Source organism: Macrobrachium nipponense, chromosome 8 (genome assembly GCF_015104395.2).
Source record: "Macrobrachium nipponense isolate FS-2020 chromosome 8, ASM1510439v2, whole genome shotgun sequence".
NCBI classification, from domain to species: Eukaryota; Metazoa; Arthropoda; class Malacostraca; order Decapoda; family Palaemonidae; genus Macrobrachium; species Macrobrachium nipponense.
Window position 1 is genome coordinate 73,065,563 of NC_087203.1, and position 22,244 is coordinate 73,087,806.

Below are 22,244 nucleotides of genomic sequence, written 5' to 3' on the forward strand. Positions count from 1 at the left end.
GTATGGTGCTTCGCTTTGACATTTTGAATCGAACATGTTCAGCGAAACAATTCAGTTCGACTATTATTACTACTGTCGCTGATCCTCTAGTGCCGTACCTATAGCTCTTAACAACAGTGTACGGCAACTGCTGTATGATTAGCAAACTGGTAAAGGATACGGCTAACTTCCGTACCTACAGCAAGTCAAGATTGCAATACGGCACCACTGACAGAATCTGACGTACCCCCACCACACTATGTTATTTGTACGGCAGGAAGTCTGAAATTGACGCATGCGCAATTCACAGCCGTACCAATATCTATTGCGATCAGTATACGGCTGCCGTACCAATATCCTGTGCCTAAAAATAACAACAGTATTTGGTACGTGGTTTTTAATATTCACTTCCCAATGGTTTTTTACGTGTATATTTGTCACGGACAGCTCTCTCTCTCTCTCTCTCTCTCTCTCTCTCTCTCTCTCTCTCTCTCTCTCTCTCTCTAATATATATATATATATATATATATATATATATATATATATATATATATATATATACATATATATATTATATATATATATATAGATATATATATATATATATGTATATATATATATATATATATATATATATATATTATATATATATATATATATATATATATATATATATATATATATATATATATATATATATATATATATATCTCAATTAGGACACCAATGCCAAAACCCAGAACAGCATTTTTCACTACTTCATCGGTACGTGTTTCGAGTAACACTCACGCTTGTTATCAACTTACATATTCAAATGGTAATAACATTATGATAAAATTCATAATAATACTGCAGACAAATTGACTGCAAACTGATAAAAATATGTTTAAAAGATGCCTCGTCAAAATATATAAAATAAAGCATAATAAACCCTTTAAAACTTAAAATTAAGATGAAAAGTACGGACATAATAAATTTAATATACTCTGTTTTTTTCCATCTGTCCACCCGCCTGTGGTGTTTGCGTATGGTAACGCTGCGTCCCGGGCTTTAGATAGTTACGCTATGTGCAAGTTTTAGGTAAATAAAAGGATATCTGGGTGTACATTTGCAACTGAAAAGTGCTTTAATAATTTACTGTATGCGAATTACACCGTTAATATTCGAAATAGGATATTGTTATTATTGTTGAATATAAGCTGAGTGTAACTATCTAAAGCCTGGGACGCAGTGTTACCATACGCAAACACCACAGGCGGGTGGACAGATGAAAAAAAACAGAGTATAGTCAATATACAACTAGTAAAACCCAGAATAAAAAAAAAATTGAGGTTGCAGCCACATTTCTAGGCAACGAAAGTTTGATATTGAAGGAATACAATGCTTCTAAAATCTCGAGGTCTTCGGCAGACTGTTAAACAGAAAAATCTTTAATATATAAAAGGTGATCAGTCTCCTCGTTGTGTTCGCTACTTGCACTGTAACCAGGCCTTGAAAGATAATTGCCTGAACGAAAAGACTTCCGGAGGTGTTCAAACCATCTTATCCAAGCTGATGGCAACCCAGACTATACTACCATTTATAAATATATTGGACTAAAGGCTTGATGGGATAAGGTCTTCAATCTTAAAAAATTACCTAGTTTATTTTGCAAGGTGTAGTATTTTTTTTTAGATCTAGCTCAGGGTAGCTAATTGACAAAACATATATTAGTAGATATTTTTAATCGTAACTAAAGGTTCCAGTAAGGGTTGCTTGTGTACATATACTTTCGAACGTTCTTTCAAGTCCTAGCTACAGTGTAATTAGAGGCTAGAGCCAGGAGACTAATCAATCTCTACTTACTGGGGATTTTTTTGTTTTAATTAATGTTCAGTTTGCTACAGATCTCAATATTTTAGAAGTGCTGTATTCCTTCAATATCAAAACTTTGTTGTCTAGAAATGTGGTTGAAACCTCAATTTTATGTTTTTAGTCTGCACTTTACTGGTCTGTATACTCACTCGTGAATTTCATGTGTTGCTGTACCTTCCTTTAAGTGATTTAATTAAAAGCTTCATTCTCCATTATTTTATTTGTTTGCATTAGCCATCTTTTGAGCATATTTTCTATAATTATACAGTCAATTTCTGTTCTTTTTAATATTAGGCATTTTGTCATAAGAACTGTAAGGTTATCATCATTTGATTTCAAAAGTTAATGATTCCCGATGAAGCTGTGAAAAATGCTGTTCCGGGTTTTGGCTTGGTGTCCTTACCGATAAGTGGATGGTGCTTCCCTGCTGGTGTATCCATTGAGATATGTATATGTTATATATATATATATATATATATATATATATATATATATATATATATATATATATATATATATATAAATATATATATGTGTATATATATATATATATATATATATATATATATATATTATATATATATATATATATATATAATGTTTCCTTTAAAAAGTTACCTGTTCTGTTTCAATTCAGCACTTAATTTCCCTAACATGAAAAGGAAACGAAGCAAAATCAACTGTGCACCTGAAGGTTATCGCTCACTAAGCATAGGTGCCTCATCTTCCGCTACAAAATCATCCACAGTGCCACCTCCTGGCACTATTGCCCGCCTCTGCCTCAACCAGTCGTCACGCGGACGTCGCTGGTGAAGGTTGTGGAGTGCTACCTGGTTCCGTTCTCGGCAGCTCCTCGCGGGCCTGCAATTGCAAACGATTTTCAGAACATGCACCTCGGTGCTTTACTGCCCTCAGTTCATATTATCCATGGAGAGTCTTAAACATGACAGCTTCCTGAAAAATCTCTAGGAGTTAACTTTTATGACAAACGGAAAAGTTTTGCAAAGTTTTCATCTTGAAATAACTGGGACTTCTGTTTTCTTTCCCTTCGTCGTCAGCTGATGCGAAAATAAATAAAAATTATCTCAGCCCGAAAGCTGTTTCTAGTTTGATAACTTTCTGTCATAAAGCTTCATTAGTGACACCAGATCATCGAGAGAAGATGAGAATTTCTGCATTTTCGAGAGCTGTCTACAGCAGGAGACTTTACCAAATCGTGGCGCAACTTTTGTTGATAGGTGAGGATTTTTTCCAGGCTTTTAACAAATATATTGTATTCCATAAGACATTTCCAGATTCGTAATTCCACTACACTTGCTGGGAACTAGTATCGGAAATTTAAGAACAGCACAAACACACACACACACACATATACACACACAATATATATATATATATATTATATATATATATATATATATATATATATATATATATATATATATATATATATATTTATATATAAAAGTTAAGAGGACATTGTGGCTGTTACAATTTCATACGTATCTGGTAAAAATGATCAGTAGATTACATACACACACACACACACACACACATGTATATATATATATATATATATATATATATATATATATATATATATATATATATATATATATATATTATATATATATATATAGTCATAAAGCTTCATTAGTGACACCAGATCATCGAGAGAAGATGAGAATTTCTGCATTTTCGAGAGCTGTCTACAGCAGGAGACTTTACCAAATCGTGGCGCAACTTTTGTTGATAGGTGAGGATTTTTCCAGGCTTTTAACAAATATTGTATTCCATAAGACATTTCCAGATTCGTAATTCCACTACACTTGCTGGAACTAGTATCGGAAATTTAAGAACAGCACAAACACACACACACACACACATATACACACACATATATATATACATATATATATATATATATATATATATATATATATATATATATATATATATATATATTTATATTATAAAAGTTAAGAGGACATTGTGGCTGTTACAATTTCATACGTATCTGGTAAAAATGATCAGTAGATTACATACACACACACACACACACACACATGTATATATATATATATATACTATATATATATATATATATATATATATATATATATATATATATATATATATAATAGTCATGCATGATTTTACAAGAATACAATTTCTTACGATAAATGTTATTGCTAGTTGCTTACATGTATATACGAGATACGTTAAGAAGTACTAGATTGTGATTAAAATTTCTTGAAAGTATGACTGTAATTATGTGGTATGGAGTAAATCTCTAACGACAAAAGTGCTGGATTTTTTTTACTGTTTAAAGTATGTACTATGTACAAATACGTATGTACACACAAACACACTCACACACATTATATATATATATATATATATATATATCTATATATATATATATATATATATATATATATATATAATATATATATATATATATATATATATATATATATAAATATGCATGCATGTATGTATGTAAATTTGCATGATATGCGTACGTATATATAAATATAAATACATTATGTATATACACATATATATTTATATATTCAGCTAAAGCCAAAGTACATCGAAAATGTGTTGAAATAACACGAAAACGCTTGGTATCTCCCTTCTTTTATTTTTCCTGCTGCCTTGGCTGAATATATTGTCACACGTTATTCAGTGAATATAAACATATTCATAAATAAACAGATATACATAATATATATATATATATATTATATATATATATATATATATATATATATATATATATATATATATATATGTATATATATATATAAATGGTAGTGAAGGTAAAAAGGAGATTGTCTGGAGTTCACTTTCAAGAGAAAAGAAGTGATGAAGTAGCGGTATACAAGAAGACAGATAAGGCAGTTAAAGCCAGAGTGAGCAAAAGAACTTGGGTACGATGGAAATTTATGGATAAACCTGAGCAATAAGTTTAGGCAACAAAAGGTGTTCTTTTGGGTGAGGAGAAAAAAGTGAATGACAAGTGGATCTCGGAATAAAATTGACAGTGGAAAGGTAGCTGTCTGAAGGGGATATACCTTCGTGTAGATGGATTGAATTTGTCACGAATTGTTGTATACTATGAATACAATAGAGAGGAAATTTTGAAGAATGCAAGGGGGAGGTAAAAATTTTATAATATTGTAAAAGTTATTTTTAAAGATATATGGAGGATAATATGTGGTTGAGGAGTGGAAAGGCGCCAGGCGGTGAACGTCTATGTGGCTGACCTCGATGTGCAAGGTATACCTGGACGAGGAAAAGGTTCTACAGGAATGGGCAGGAGGAATCTTTGTTGTAATTAATAAAGATATGCATTAACTATAGTAATTTGAACTTACTTACAGCAACATATTATGGAATGTGTATGGTGAGATCTTGATTAAGAAAGTTAGTCAGGTGACTGAACAACTGATAAGGAAAATGTCTTGCGGTTAAGACGAATCAAAGTGCGTGTGTATGACGTCATTGATGTGAAACAATCTTAAGGAAGAACTGAAAGAAAATGTAATAAGCTGCATGAACCTAAAAAAGTTCACGATGAAATGAATAAACTGAAATGCGGAGTGGGTCATTGATGTAGGGTATACTAGAAGTTTACCTGTGGAAAAACATCTTTTCCCGGTAATCTATAGATGGGAGAGTAACTGTTTTGTTCCCAAAGTGGATCTGAGACATATATGTCTTCATGGTTGTCAATATCTTTATGGAAAGGCAAATGAAGGAAATTATAAGGAAGGGCATTTGATGTAGACACAAAGTTCAGCGTTAAGAATATGCTCCATGGATGGACTGGGGAGTGAATGCTGTTTGAAGGTGTTAATTTGGTAAAGCGAAGCAAACTGCAAGGACCAGTAAAAGCATGAGAGTGTCTGAATGACGAAAAAACTGAAGAGAATGTGAGCATGAGTAAGGATATGAAGGTTAATGAAAAACAATGTTAAAATGGATAGTTGCAGAATGGGAGTAGTCGTCGATCTAAATTTGTATTTAATGAAGAGTAAATTTGATCGACGTTGGTAGGATTAGAGGAGAGGCGAGTTGTAAAACAGGTGAAGCAAAGGCGCCTAAAATTGGAAAGAGAAGAGTATGTGTGCGAATGGCAAATTGGAGGAATGTATGAAGGGATTCTTGAGCCAACTCCCCTCGTTGGAAATGAAGAGAGAAAAGTGAAATTGAAAGGAAGATGAATTGTTTGCTTAGCATACGGGAGCAAAGACTAAAACAGCAAAAATGTGGAAACGAAGTTGATGATACTAAGTGAAAAATAATTAAATACAGTTTTAAGGTGGTTTTGTTATGTGGAGAGATTGGATGACGACAGATTTGTGGAAAGAATGCATTGCCTGGGAGCTCACATAAGAATGAGCAAAGAAAAGCCTAGAAAGATCTAGACCGACGGAACGGAAGGAGTTACGAAAAAGTCTTGATATCCTGTGGTCGAGGCTACGAAATATGAAGGCGAATGATGCATTGTATAAGTACAGGTCGCTCTAAATTTTATGGAAGTTTTTTCCATAAGGGTCCATCCTTTAATCTGGAGTAAAAACATAAATGTGGCAATGCAATTTATTTGTTTTCCTTGGCAACCCTACTATATTAGGGGAAACAGCTTGTTGAAATATACATACATAGTCTAGACAGACAGACAGGCAGACAGACAGACAGACACACACACAAACATATATATATATATATATATATATATATATATATATATATATATATATATATATATATATATATATAATGTGCCTTTTCAAATTTAAATGAGCTTAATCTAAATGAACAGGCTCAAATATATGTTTGCCAGCTTTTAACAGGCATTAAATTAATTAATCAGAGTAACAAAAACGCCTACCTGGAGACTTGTGACAACAATATGACCTTTTAAAAATAGACCCAAAAATAATCTTGACCTGGTAAAAAGTGAAAAGGTTTCATCACTGACCAAACATCGAGGCAATTATAATTATCAAAACCTGTATTTTGATACCTTCATAGCAATAACAACGAGGATATTAATAAAGTATGATGACAGCAGGTTCTAAAGGACTTTGCCTCGGACATTCTGACAAATTGCAATTTACCTCGGACATTCTGACAAATTGCAAACACGTTCCAGCTTCAGTAATAGAAAGCCAATGGAAAATCTATTCAGCATCTGAAAGGTTGAACTGAATTGAATTGAATGTAGAGTTTAGGCCAAAGGCCAAGCACTGGGACCTATGACGTCATTCAGCGCTGAAACTGAAATTGACAGAGAAAGGTGTAAAAGGAGGAAAACAATCCAGTTGCACTATGAATCAACTGTTAGGAGAGGGTGGAAATTAAGATGGAAGAAGGAGAATATGAAAAGACGTACAGTAAAGGGAACGAAAGGGGTTGCAGCTATGGGCCGAAGGCACGCTGCAAAGAACCTTAAGTAATACCTACGGTGCACCACGTGAGGTGCACTGACGACACTAACATCCGCCGCCACCCCCCCTACGGGGATCATTTGAAAAGGAATTCTGAATATGTATATTATACACAGACAATTTTACCTACGTAAATAATGCCTTTCTAGAAAGATAAATTAATAGTGAGAATGAGTCACTATTCGTTGCTAAAGCCATTTTGCTAACTTTATGAGAAATATTTATTGAAGAATCAAGTGACCACGAAGGAGATTTGTGTGAACTTTTTATTGCTTTTACCATTTATCACTCCATTTTGCTAAAAATTTTAAGAGCAAGTCACAAAATCCTGTGAGAGATTTTGTTGTTGTGTAGAATAATACTATATGTTTTATTCGAAGATAAATAAGATGCAAGTTTTAATCACATATTGGTTCATTCTTGCGAATTGTTACTTTATGATGTTTCACCCAATGCGTTGTAATGTTTCACTTTCTGGGTGCAATTAAAACGCAAGTGAAGCGCTCAGGTAATGAAACTATCCACCTTTCACATTTTCAATCCTTTACCGTAATTCGTTTCTTAGTTCCAGGTGGTTGACTGAATTTCTTAATAAAGAACAATAGCTCTTTACCGACTCTGGCCCCCTTCTCCAATGCAGACTTACAAATAATTGTGAGGATGTCTACAAGAACCATATTGGAATATTCAGCAGCCACTTGAGCGTGCATTCGAATTAAGGTTCTAAGGATTAAGCTTTAATTATGTATTTTTTTCCCGTTAGATTCAAATTAGCTACTCCCACGTCACAACTCTGTGTCACTTTGGAAAAAATTTTACTTCATCTACCTTGTATACAAGTTAATGTCCAACTGAACTTCTAATTTGTTTAATATAGATAGCGGATGACAAGCATATTTTCCAAAATCGGTATAAATTGAGTTGCCAGTCTGTAGGAGCTATTACGCTTTCATATTAGTAAATGCTCTTCCATACAAACTCAGCATGAATTCACTTGGATTTTGATAGGAATGAATATTCATCTACATAATATTGCAAGCTTTCTTTTCGTCGAAGAAAAGTGAAGTAATAGAAGATCCATTTTACGTATTACTGCCGTAGTGTCAAAATTTTTATTCTTGGCTTGAAAGTATAAATTCAGATTAAACAAATAAATGAAAAAAATGGTAAACTGAACATCGATTAGCATATACGTAGATACGAGGGGGTTACCACTTTCTACAGTATGGTTAATAGAAAGCTAGAGTATGTCACTGTACAATAAATAAGGAAGAAGACTACACACAGGGCCTCTGTAAAATCTGCCAGTCACATCTTTCCTGAGGTTTATATTCCTGAGATCCGACCCCCCTACTCCCTCCAGCTTTCCTTCGTACAGTTTTCATCTCAACAGAACTAGGTCCTCCAACCCATCTAGTGCCCACAGTGGCCTAGTTGACACTTTCACATAAGTTCTCCAGGGAAACAAATTCCTGAGATGTACGTATGCTAGCATTGCACCCGGCCCGGATTTTTTTTTTTGCCACGCCCCTCGGATAGGTTAAGTTAGGTTAGGTAGGGTTAGACTGTAAACCATCAGACTAACTAGGATGTGAGAAACATAATGAGATTATTTTAAAGAAAATTCTGTGGCTATAGTACATTCACATCAACCGTGCATTTGATGTCTAGGCCAGTTCCTTACGACGCTCCAGATTGGCTGTTGATAAGCCAATCCCAGGGCTGGAAACCCTCAGTCTCTCTCGAGAGTTCACTTGGGTAGGATCTATGTTCCAGCTCTCCTGAAGGATACGTCTTTCAAAAGTATCCCTCAGGATAGGTGGAACATAGATCCTACCTATGTGAACTCTCGAGAGAGAATGAGATCTTCCAGCCCGGTGACTGGCTTATCAACAGCCAATCGGAAACGTCGCAAGGGACTGGCCTAGACATCAAATGCAAGGCTGATGTGAATCAATCCGACTTTTTTTCAGGGGAAGGTCCAGGTAATCGGTGACGCCTCTGGAAAATGCTCCCTGGAATGAGAAGGCCAAGTCCAAACCATCTTCGTCTCTTTTTTTAGCATTACCTCATCTACAATATGGAACTTCTGTAATTTCCCTTATGGTATCATATCTTACTCTACCCTGCATCTGATTCCTAACATCTTGGATATTAATTCTCAAATCACCAAAATATTTTATATATAGTATTACTGTCACGATAATTCATGTACCTACATATTAGAATACAGACCCACTATATCAATGTATAATTACACGTGTTTATAATTTAAAGCTCATATGACTTATTGACTATTATACTTTATAAATATAAATAGCTATATATTTATGCATATATATTTCGTAAACGTCGTTACCGATAAGAAGAAAGTGTCTTCTAAGGAGGGCATAGAAAACGATAAGAATAACAAAAATAACCTGTTTTGGTTTCTAGGACCATGGCAATAAACTAATGAATACTGTCATATCTAAGACTGCAGAATGACTATCAAAAGTAACTTTGTGGTAAATTTTCGTTCAATATTGCAAAAAAAAAAAAAAAAAGAAGAAAAAGACCGAGAAGATATTTTGCGAATGAGGGCGTATTTCCTTTGGAAATGCGCAATGCTACTTTTCTCTAGGAGGTCATCCGAAACCCATTTGCGCTGATGATGTCATTCGGAATTAGGTTTATGTTGGGAGACTAAATGTATATACGAGTCTATCGTACGTCTCGCGATAACAAATTGGATGGAAATGGCTCAGAACGTAGGAGTATCTGCCAATACGGATTTTTTTTTTTTATCTGTTTATAAGGAGATTGTCATCTCATTCTTTTTCCAAAATTCAAGGCCTTCCTGTCACTAGGTGAAAGTCCAGCGTTAGAATTTTCGAGGTGAACGTTTACTGGATGAGAGTGATATCAAGCTGTGAATTTCCCCTCTGTCTGGGGACAAGTTCTTACGTTGATTAGTATTTATGTCAACACACCACAACACACCACACACACACACATAATAATATATATATCTATTATATTAAAAACCAAAAAACACATATATACATATGTATATTTATATATATTCACATAAATCTTCATATACGCTGTATATACATCTATACACACCCCCCCCCCCCACTACACACACACACACATACATATATATATATATATATATATATATATATATATATATATATATATATACATATATATACATATATATACAGTATATATATATATATATATATATATATATCTATATATATATATATATATAAATGTAAGCTCTACCCTGTACTGAAATCTTTGCATTTCCTTAGTCAGGTCAACCAGTACAATCAAACGAGTTCCATTTACGAGTCTTTCACCGATAAACATCCAAAAATCATCAAGAGAGAATCGTCGTATGAGTGTCTTATGAATAATAAATGGAAGTAAATATGAAATTTTTCGTTTTCAGGCACAATACTTAAACTGGATTGGGCTCCAATTAAAAAAAATAATATTATTACGCACGCTGATAATTACAGCAAAGGTCTGCTTCAGTTTTTAAGTCATCGTGACGTTGTTGTCCTTTGTAAATAATTTTAATGAGATCGCCTGCCCTGATTTACTCTTTTATGAAATCCCGAGAGATATTTGAAATGAAAAATTTCGTACTGAACCGGCTCATGAAACAGTAAAAAAATATAAATATTAATCAATCAAATTATTTTACCTTCGACGAAATAGTTATTTCATTCGGTAAAAAAAAAAAATTGCAAGAAATATTTTACTTTCCTCTATGAATTTTCAGACGGGTTTTGAAACAATCTTTCCCATGGGAATTTATTCATCGTGAATGAAACTTGGCATGTTCTTCATGATTAAGTACAACGTCTAATGTCCTTAATGTATGCACGTTCGAATATTTCTTCATGGAAGTTCCATTATCAAGTGGCAGGGTACAATTTCTACCGAGTCGGGAACATTGTAAACTATTTTTAGTCCATCATTTACAACACCTCTCCGTTGTAAATCTTGTACCATCACATAAGAATAGTCCACATTAATCCAGAAGTTACCTATTCACCCACTAGGGGCTCACAGAGCTGTTTGTTTATTCACACCTTATTTACCTTTCCCTGAAATACTCTTTATAAAGAGGAGAAACCACAACTGAACAGTAATTGTCGTTTCCAGGTACCCAGTTACGTACTGTCGTGTTTCATAAGTTATTCAAAGGTCAGTTTATTTTTAGGTTCTTAAAACGTCAGTTCCTTTTTATTACCGTGGGATGGTTGTGTACAATTTCTGTATTCAAAATACTGAAAGGCATAACAAAAGTAGACATTAACCTGTTTACGTTAAACGAAACCAGGCAAGAAATAATGGATGGAAACTAGAGCGGAAGAGATACAACACATGCCATTGAGGGATCTTCTTTACATACAACATATGTGACACGTGGAATAAACTGCCACGAGAAGTTGTAAACAGCAACAGTGTGGAAGAGTTTAAAAGAAAGCTAGACAAAATCATTAGGACACTGTGAATGAACAGTAGAACCTGCTCCTAGAAATAAGTGAGAACACGACTTCTCCTCGAATGGACTAAAAAGTCTTTGAGAAATCCTAATCCTTGTAACTCATTGTAACAATACCGGCTTTTTTATTTTTTTTGTTTTGTTTACAATATATTTTTAATCATAAGCTTAACTGTCACTGAATATTTTACTATATAATTCCGCTATTTGTAAGTTCTATTTCGGTAATCAGAATTTTATTTACAGAAGTGCAGCTTTTGCCACACTTGATTATAATTTTATTGGAAACTCCTTCAGCCAAATATGCAACCTAATGAAGTCATTTACCTCGAAAGTTCTGAACAGGTTTGATATTATTACCTATGATCAAGGTACACTATCCAAATATAGCCACGCAATGACTAATAGGTTCCTTAAATATATATATGTGTGTGTATGTCTGTATATATACACATATAGTATATATTTATATATTCCTTAGAATCTTCAGTCGCTGTAACGACAGGACATTTCTGGTCGTGAGGACTATTACTTCCCTGTTTAAAAGCATGGAATGGCCAAGGTACTTTACATAATTGCATACTCAGGAGGGCCTCGAGTTCCTGTTAAAAGCTTTGAAGGCAACGGTAGTCCCACCGGCCCACGAGAGTTTTAATTATACTTTAGAAATCCAGTAATCAAGGAACCAATCACTTTTTCTTGATGTTTAATACGAGACCTAAAGTAGATCTTGAAAGTGGAATCCAAATGCCTTAATATCCCTTTGACACGCCCATTGAACTTCCTCGACAAGTTCCCCTCTGCCAGTCGGCCCAGACCATATATTATTAACGTTGCCCCGAAGAGCTGAAAGAAGACATCAAACGTTCAGTCACTGAGCTCAGAACGAGAAAGGCAATAATGCACATAAAATACGACGTCACTCCTCCAACGATGCCCGTGAGTGGCAGCATGAAAAGGAAGATGTCGGTAATAACGAGGAGGACACTCGACAACGTCCGGGAAAAAGATGGAGTAAATGATGCCGTCTCCAAAGGGCGTTTTTCCCTTTGCTCTCTTTCACAGCGACAGTCGAAGCTCAGCTGCGCTTTAATGACGTGATGGAGCTGAAAATGAGGAGGCCCTGAGCCGATTGCCATTTACCATTCTAAATGACCCTCTCTGTCCTTCCGTATGTGGTTATAAAATGTCTGAAAAGGCTGAGCCTGTCAGTCGATTACTATTTACATTTCTAAATTGTGATAATGATGCATCTCCAAACTGTAATAAATTCCCCGGAGTTTTGCATATCACATTAGAGCTCCTTCAGAACGGGCATTTTATGGTCATCACTTCTGCATTAACTCTAGCAGCACGACTACATAGGAAGATTAAAAACACCAGCCTAACAAGATAAATCTAATAAAAGTTAGAAAATAAACCATTAGGAATAGTTTACTCGTCGCGAAAAACTTTTGCTCTAAAGTTCTCGCAAGAAGAGAGAGTAAAAGAGGACGTCAACAAGAAGCGGTTTATGATGGTCACTGGAAACCAGGAAGATGGAGCTGTGATCGTAATGTCAGAGGTGGGAGAATGACAATTCTTTAGGACAGCATTAAAGGAGAACAAATGTAATGGGTAAAAATTCAACCGAAAATGGTAGGATGAGAGAGGGTAGGAATCCCAGAATTCGTCATGCAAGAAAGGCAGCAGGTTACGCGCAAATGTCATGGAGAAAAGAAGAGCATCTACGGAATGTATGTAAGGGTTACTGGACAACGTCCTTTTCTTAGCAAAGTAGAAAATAGAAGTTCTTTGTGACTAAATAACCTGACACTAACAGACAAATTCCTTGTTTCGATAAAAGCAAATTAAAAACGTTGGAGGGTTTCAAATTATGTTGTAGGAAAAAGGTGATTTTGAAAACAATGGACCAGATTATTCAGAGGTGGTTTAGTCATCTAAGCAGAATGGAGGCAGGCGTGTGAAGCGAAATGAATACTGGATTGGTGGGAAGGAGGAGAGGCTGACCAGATAGAGGTTTAGAAAGTACTGCATAGATGGAACAGAAGAGGTATATAACAATCTATCCAGTCACATGTTTGAGGTATATTCGGTTACTGATATTCAAATGAACGGCCTTAGGAAAATCTTCACTTTGCAACTTGCCTTTATATATAAATATATATAATTAGATTAATATTAATATAGATATATAATAAATATAATCTAATAAAATAATATAATATATATAATATATGATATATAATATATTTATATATATATATATATATATATATGTATATATGTATATATATATATATATATATATATATATATATATATATAATATATATATATATATATATATATATATATATATATATATATATTATATATAATATTTATATATAATTATATCTATAGTACTGGTAATCTTCTTAGGCACGAAGATATAGTAATTCCGTAGTATTCCACAAAGGAAAATGAAAAAGTTATGTCTCAGAAAATGCCCAACAGTTTCGTCCTACAATGGACCTCTTCTTGGAGCGTTAATAAACGCTCCAAGAAGAGGTCCATTGGAAGACGAAACTGTTGGGCATTTTCTGAGACATAACTTTTTCATTTTCTTATGTGGAATACTACGGATATAATATATATCTATATAATTATAGATATATTATATATATATAATATTATATATTATATATATATTATTATTATTAATATATTATAATATATATATATACACACACACACACACATACATTAACAGTTCAGTGTCGGACGAGTGGGTTACGTGCTCACCTAACCAATCTGGTAGTCCGAGTTCGCTTCCCCGCTCTGCCAACAAGGAATCAGAGGAATAATTTCTGGTGATCAGAAATTCATTTCTCGATGTATTGTGACTCGGATCCCACAATAAGCTGTAGTTCCCATTGTTAAGTATCCAATTGGTTCCTACCCACGTAATAATATCTAATTATTTGGGCCAGCCCTAGGAGAGCTGTTAATCAGCTCAGCGGGCTGGTTAAACTACTAAACTCTTTCATACATACAACCCATGTATATTTATCACACATATACATATATATATATCATATATAAATATATATATATATATATATATATATATATATATATATATATATACTATATATATATATACATACACTATATATATATATATATATATATATATATATATTATATATATATATATATATATATATATTATATATAAAACTCAGTAACAAGCGCTTTCTCGTTCTATTCGTGACGTCTCTCATAATATTTGCATTATAGGCCAAATAAATTCAAAATAATGACGTGACACGCTACAAGACTTTATAAACTAACAAAATATACCCACGACCTTCTCAATGCTGTAAAATATATATACATACTAAAGAATTCCCAATATTGACGAAACTGGCTAATTTCATAGCAATGGCAAAATGAATAGACAAACTTCATTATGTTTTCATACTAACACTCCTTTTGTTGCATGTATAATATACAGACGAATTTATTATCCACCAAAATAGACTAAACATCTTCATGATAGTGGCAAGATGGACTATAAACTTCCTATTACTCGTATTACAGTATAGCGAAATATACATACTAGCAAAATGCGCCAAAGATTTCTTAATGCTGGCAAAAACACAAAAAGACTTCACTATACTATGAAAACATACTAAAAACTTTGTAATACTGGCAAACTAAGCATAGTATAATGAATTAACGAGCTGAAGGCATATATAAATCGTGTGTATGATTGTTGAATGAGACTAAGCTGGCCTTACGCCAGCACAGCTTCATTCTCAGTGAACAGCCCATAACCGTGTGTAAAGAAAACTAAACAATAGAGGTCTAGTTTGAATAAAACGCCTGCCATTCATTTCTTTGACATGCGGCAAGAATCCAAAAAGTGACTGGAATCGTCGTCTGGGAAGGATTTCAAACTTCGGCCCCTAATGTGGTGAATAGGCTCTGTAAATTAATCTACAACATCTATGGTCTGGCGAAATAGCTTTAATTTTGAATACATACATTATCGTTTACGTTAGTCTCATATTTCTCAATTATTTTAATACTAATAATAATAATAATAACAATAATAATAATAATAATAATAATAATAATAATAATAATAATAAGAAAGACGTAATTATATCGTATCTACTTATTTTTACCGGAAGGAAAAACCTTATCCTACAAGAACAAACTATGAACACATTTCTTATTTCTTCTGCTTTCTGTTATTATTATTATTATTATTATTATTATTATTATTATTATTATTATTATTATTATTATTATTATTATTTTTTTTTGCTCTATCACAGTCCTCCAATTCGACTGGGTGGTATTTATAGTGTGGGGTTCCGGGTTGCATCCTGCCTCCTTAGGAATCCATCACTTTTCTTACTATGTGTGCCGTTTCTAGGATGACACTCTTCTGCATCAGTCCTGGAGCTACTTCAGCCTCTAGTTTTTCTAGATTCCTTTTCAGGGATCTTGGGATCGTGCCTAGTGCTCCTATGATTATGGGTACGATTTCCACTGGCATATCCCATATCCTTCTTATTTCTATTTTCAGATCTTGATACTTATCCATTTTTTATAATCTAAGTTTACCATAAAAAGTGTGAGCGCTGGATATTAGGCTCTCAGCCTATACAAAAACACCTAAGCAGGAAGTGATGAAGTCTTGTCCTTGGAAAGAGACCGCCAGAAGGGCGTAGTCGGTGATCCTTATCTCCTGCTTTGGAAGAGTCTTAGCAGAATTACATAGCACAGGTTGCTTAAGACATCTATCCCACTTATAAATCAATCTTCGTGAGTAACTGTTATCTGAGTTCAACAAATGCTTATTTACGTTTAAATAACATTTCTGTACTCCGTTATTTTACTTTTTGTAGCCTTTGAGCCTGTAGCATTCTACATTTCCAGTTGTAATAATAATAATAATAATAATAATAATAATAATAATAATAATAATAATAATAATAATAATAATAATAATACATGGTTGTAGACTGGGCATTAGAATTAAAACAAGATTTTGCTGAAAATGTATGTATATATCCATCCTTTTACAATATTTTTAAAAAATTAATGTAACCAAGAACAACTGAATTTTTGAAATAACGTACTGTAAAAATTTACGTCTGGCTTGCATAATTATCCAAGATCCAGGTAAACTGAAGAAACTAGATTTCTATGTCATTGCATTATGAAAAAAACATTCATTTGATAAAAGATAAAAATGAGTTTTTTTTACATAAAAAATTCTGCTATTAGTTATTCAACTGATCCAGACAATGAATGCATAGACAGCCGGATAGATAGACACCGTTCTAACTTATTCATTTGGGTTGTATTTTAATGAGGGAGCTAATGCACTTAGAGATAAAGTAATCAATTATGGGTGTTTGCAGTGTATATATATATATATATATATATATATATATATTATATATCTATATATATATATATATATATATATATATATATATATATATATCTATCTATATAACTTGATCACGAAGTATATAAAACGTGATGCTATGTATAAATAAAGGTTTTTTGCCACGAAGGAAAAAATGAAAAAGTGAGATAGCCAAGTACTTTCGGTCCTGTTTGGACCCTTTACTGAGGCAAACTGATTTTACAGAGAACAACATAGTCAAAAGCAAGCTTAATATACAAACTGACACTACAAGATTAGCAAGCAATAAGGGCAATTTTCACCCTACAGAAAGGAGGAGCCGCCTGAGGGTAGCCACACCTTGAAGGATACATGCAGTAAACAAGTGATTCTCGCAGAAAACAGTACATTTTGAAAAAACACGGGAGCATATACAATTTAATATCATGAATTTTACACAAATTTCCCCCCCCCAAAAAAAAAATTTAAAAAAAATTATATTAATGAAAGACGAAAGAAAATATAAATATATATATATCGAGCAAGAGAAAGAGGGAGAGAAAATATCGAACCAGAGAGAGAGAGAGAGAGAGAGAACAGAGAGAGAGAGAGCGAGAGGAATGATGGATGGGGAGGAGAAAGGTGGGAGAGCGGCTGACACCGCGAGATAGCTGGTGAAGGGAGAAGAGAGGGGGAAGGAGTAGAATGAGAGAACCGAGGGAGAGATGGAGGAGGAGAGACAGAGACAGAGAGGAGAGAGAGATGAGACGAAGAGAGAGGAGGGTCGAGGTGGAGATAGAGAGAGAGAGAGAGAGAGAGAGAGAGAGAGATATAACTATATACATGTGGGGCTAATTTATTAGTTGTTCATTTATTTTAAGGTCCTTCATAAACATCTTACAAATATATGGGTCCAAATGGTACATTCCCAGACTAAGATTTAGGTTGTTTTTATTAGTGATTTGTATAATTGCCGATTCCAGTAAATTCTTGAAACATAATCATTAGATCTAGCAATTACCGAGGTATCACCCCAATTAATACAATGAGATTTTTCACTCAGATGGATAAACAGTGCATTTGAAGTCTGGGCTGTTCTAACTGAATACATATGCTGCTTAATACGTATTAAGCAGCATATGTATTCAGTTAGAACAGCCCAGACTTCAAATGCATTGTTTATCCATCTGAGTGAAAAATCTCATTGTATTAATTGGGGTGATACCTCGGTAATTGCTAGATCTAATGATTATGTTTCAAGAAATTTACTGGAATCGGCAATTATACAAATCACTAATAAAAACAACCTAAATCTTAGTCTGGGAATGTACCATTTGGACCCATATATTTGTAAGATGTTTATGAAGGACCTTAAAATAAATGAACAACTAATAAATTAGTCCCACATGTATATAGTTAGTATTTCTTTCTCTCTCTGTCTCTCTCTGTCTCTCTCTCTCTGTCTGTCTGTCTGTCTCTCTCTCTCTCTCTCTCTCTGGTTCGATATTTTCTCTCCCTCTTTCTCTTGTTCGATATATATATATATTTATATTTTATTTGTCTTTTCATTAATAATAATTTTTGGGGGGGAAAATTTTGTGTAAAAATTCATGATATTAAATTGTATATGCTCCCGTGTTTTTTTCAAAATGTACTGTTTTCTGGGAGAATCACTTGTTTACCGCGTGTATCCTTCAAGGTGTGGCTACCCTCAGGCGGCTCCTCCTTTCTGTAGGGTGAAAATCGCCCTTATTGCTTGCTAATCTTGTAGTGTCAGTTTGTATATTAAGCTTTCTTTTGACTATGTTGTTCTCTGTAAAATCAGTTTGTCTCAGTAAAGGGTCCGAATAGGACCGAAAGTACTTGGCTATCTCGCTTCTTCATTTTTTCCTTCGTGGCAAAAAACCTTTATATATATATATATATATATATATATATATATATATATATATATGTATATATATATATATATATATATATATATATATATATATATATATATATATATGACAGGTAGAAATTTTCTGTTACAAACAAATTTCCACCTAATAAAAGGAGCCCATAAAAATGCCAAAATATAGAAAGACAGTACTATATTTCTGAGACTGCTGTCTCTCTCTTCAGGTAGGTATTGAATAAGAAAGGTTACAGAAAAGGCGGTATTTATACCCTGAGATCCATCCACAGGTAAGGAATGATTAAGTTATCCTCACTGATAATTCCTCTTTAATCCTCATAAGCGTTGGTTGAAGGAAGATTTTATCAATGACATCTGAGTCCCAGGCGCCCTTTGAGATGTTCATTACCTGCCTTTGTTTAATCAAGGCCTCCTCTATCATCTGGCTTTTGTATCGGCAATTGCTCATATAGATTATATGTGACAAATTCCAGTTTATTCTGTGGTTATGGTTATTCATATGGTTGAAAACTGCTTACCTGTAGATGGATCTCTTGGTATTAATACCGCCTTTTCTGTAACTTTTCTCATTCTTTACCTACCTGAAGATAGAGACAGCAGTCTCTAAAATATAGCACTTTTTTTTCTATATTCAGGTGCTTTTATGGGCTCCTTTTATTATATATAATACACACACACACACACAATATATATATATATATATGTATGTATGTGTAACACACTGCAACATAGGCATTAGACGCACACATATACACTTTATATATATATATATATATATATATATAGATATGAACATATGGGGACACGTATCACAGAAATATAAATCTGACTCACATCGGGACCGAATCCCAGTCTTTCAAGTGAAAGTCCAGGGAGCTGGCAAGTCCTTCGCACAAGTCATAAAAAATACCTACTTGAGATTTTTCGCTGCTGGGTCGGAAGTTGGGTACAATTCGCTGGTAAGATAAGCGCTAGACGCCTGCTCAGGAAAAACCCAAAGTACGTAGTACTTAGGCTTAAACTTCTTTTAGAATTTGCGTGAGGAATTGCTAATGCTCTGAATTCCCACTTGGTGAGATTCAGAAATTATATGCATATATATATATATATATATATATATATATATATATATATATATATATATATATATATATACACACACACACACACACACATATATACTATTATATATTATATATATATATATAATAATATATATAATATAATAGTATATATATATATTATTATATACATATGTATGTATGTATATAAAGTACTCCATCAATGAGAAAAAAGTGATCGATTTCGGACAGGGCTAATCAAAACGATGCGTTTTCGGAAAAATGTATACATTGTGTCACTATTGCCTACTTAATGAATTCAGTGAGTGGTAGCACGGCGATTATAGTGGATCGCCGAAACGGAGGAGAAATACACAGGGCAAGAAGATTCATTATAAAAGTTGGCTTATTTGTGTGTATATATTGTCTTTATGAATTTTCGACAAACCACACATCATTCCATAGGAATAACCTGTGCCGTATGAAGATTGACAGGTGTCGGGGTCTATTGGAAGTTCTTGAGGAACCTGTTGAGACGGTCCTCTATCTTGAACAAAGTGTAATAGTCGGGAGGGCCAAGTTTTTGAAATTTAGTATTGTCACTCAAAATGCTTTGACCTTAGTAATATGATCATTTATATTGAGAATGACCAAGCCTCTACCTAAATTCGGGCGAGTAACGTCTTCTTGAAGAAGGGGAACCAAATGGTTGTTAGCTTAGAAAAGGTTTTGTGAGCTAACCACTGCATTTGTAGGCGTAAAGAGGATGGGTCAAGATTCAAACTGAGATTCATAAGCCTGGAAAACATGGATTCTAAATTACTAACAAAACTGTATATATGAAGGTTTAAAACTCGGCAAACAAAAATCTAATCCGAAGGAAAGAAGGAACTATTCTCGTTTACTTAAAAAACAATTGGAATAGTATGGAATCTGGGAATGGTAACACCAGTTTTAAGTAGTTTCTTAAATAATAAGACTGGTTCTTCGTATGTAATGATGTACGGTTTGCCGTAAATTCATAAAGACAATATTCCAATCTGCCCTATCCTGGCCTCATATAATAACGCTAATTATTTTATATATAATTGTAAATATAAATTATAAATATATATAACTATATATATATATTATTATATATATATATATATATATATATATATATATATATATATATGTATGTATGTATATACACAGCTTCAGTAAAAGAACAGAATTCAGCGTTGGACCCCTACTGGCGTCTCTCGTTTAAATTGTAAATCAAAATTTTCTTCCTACTCCATAGGCTATTTTTTCCTTTGATTTTTATCTAGTTCTCAAGCTTTCTTATAAAAATGGGAAATGTAAGGTCCGGCTCATGTAACATTCCACCTGATATTTAAGGTTATTTTGTATTATTGAATGTACCTTTTAATTATTATTTATGCAAACAATGATTTATGTACAGTAAGTCCCCATTCACTGCCCAGTACTTTCTATATTATTATGAGTGACAACAGCCTTCCCTCATCTCTCTTACGTATTCAAAAATAAAATTTTCCTTTCGTTATAAAATTCACGAATTTATCCATTTTCAAGGCACACCAAACTAAGCGAAATCTATTAATTTTTTGAAAAATTCTTGCCAGGCTGGAGAGAGAGCGTATATATTTGTTTCACATTTATAGTACACCGGAAAAAACTATTAGTCAATAGTATCACACGGTCTGTATATATATATATATATATATATATATATATACATATACAGAGGAGAGAGAGAGAGAGAGAGAGGCGAGAGAGAGAGAGAGAGAGAGAGAGAGAGAGAGAGAGAGAGAGAGAGAGGATATAAGTACTAAGTAATGATGGTTTACTATTTAACGGATAAAAGTTACTTCAAATGGTCAAAATTTACTAGCTAAGGTCCAATCTTTCTGTGATGGGGTTGGGGGGGGGGGGGGGGGGGTGGAGGGGGAGGGGATTCTAGTAGTTAATGCTCTCTAAAATACATTAGAAATTCTATCGCAACTTTCTGTTCGAGTATCCCCAGAATTATCCATGACCA

The 22,244-nt window shown here is 33.5% G+C and overlaps 1 protein-coding gene across 1 annotated transcript in view; it reads left to right on the forward strand.

Moving 5' to 3' along the window:
* Window positions 1–3,478: 3,478 nt before the first annotated feature.
* LOC135223293 (uncharacterized) overlaps window positions 3,479–22,244 on the forward strand; it is a 33,803-nt gene continuing 15,037 nt past the window's right edge. The window contains exon 1 of the mRNA XM_064261765.1: window positions 3,479–3,589. Coding sequence (XP_064117835.1) covers window positions 3,514–3,589 — 76 coding nt within the window. The 5' untranslated portion in view covers window positions 3,479–3,513. The remainder of the gene's footprint in view (window positions 3,590–22,244) is intronic.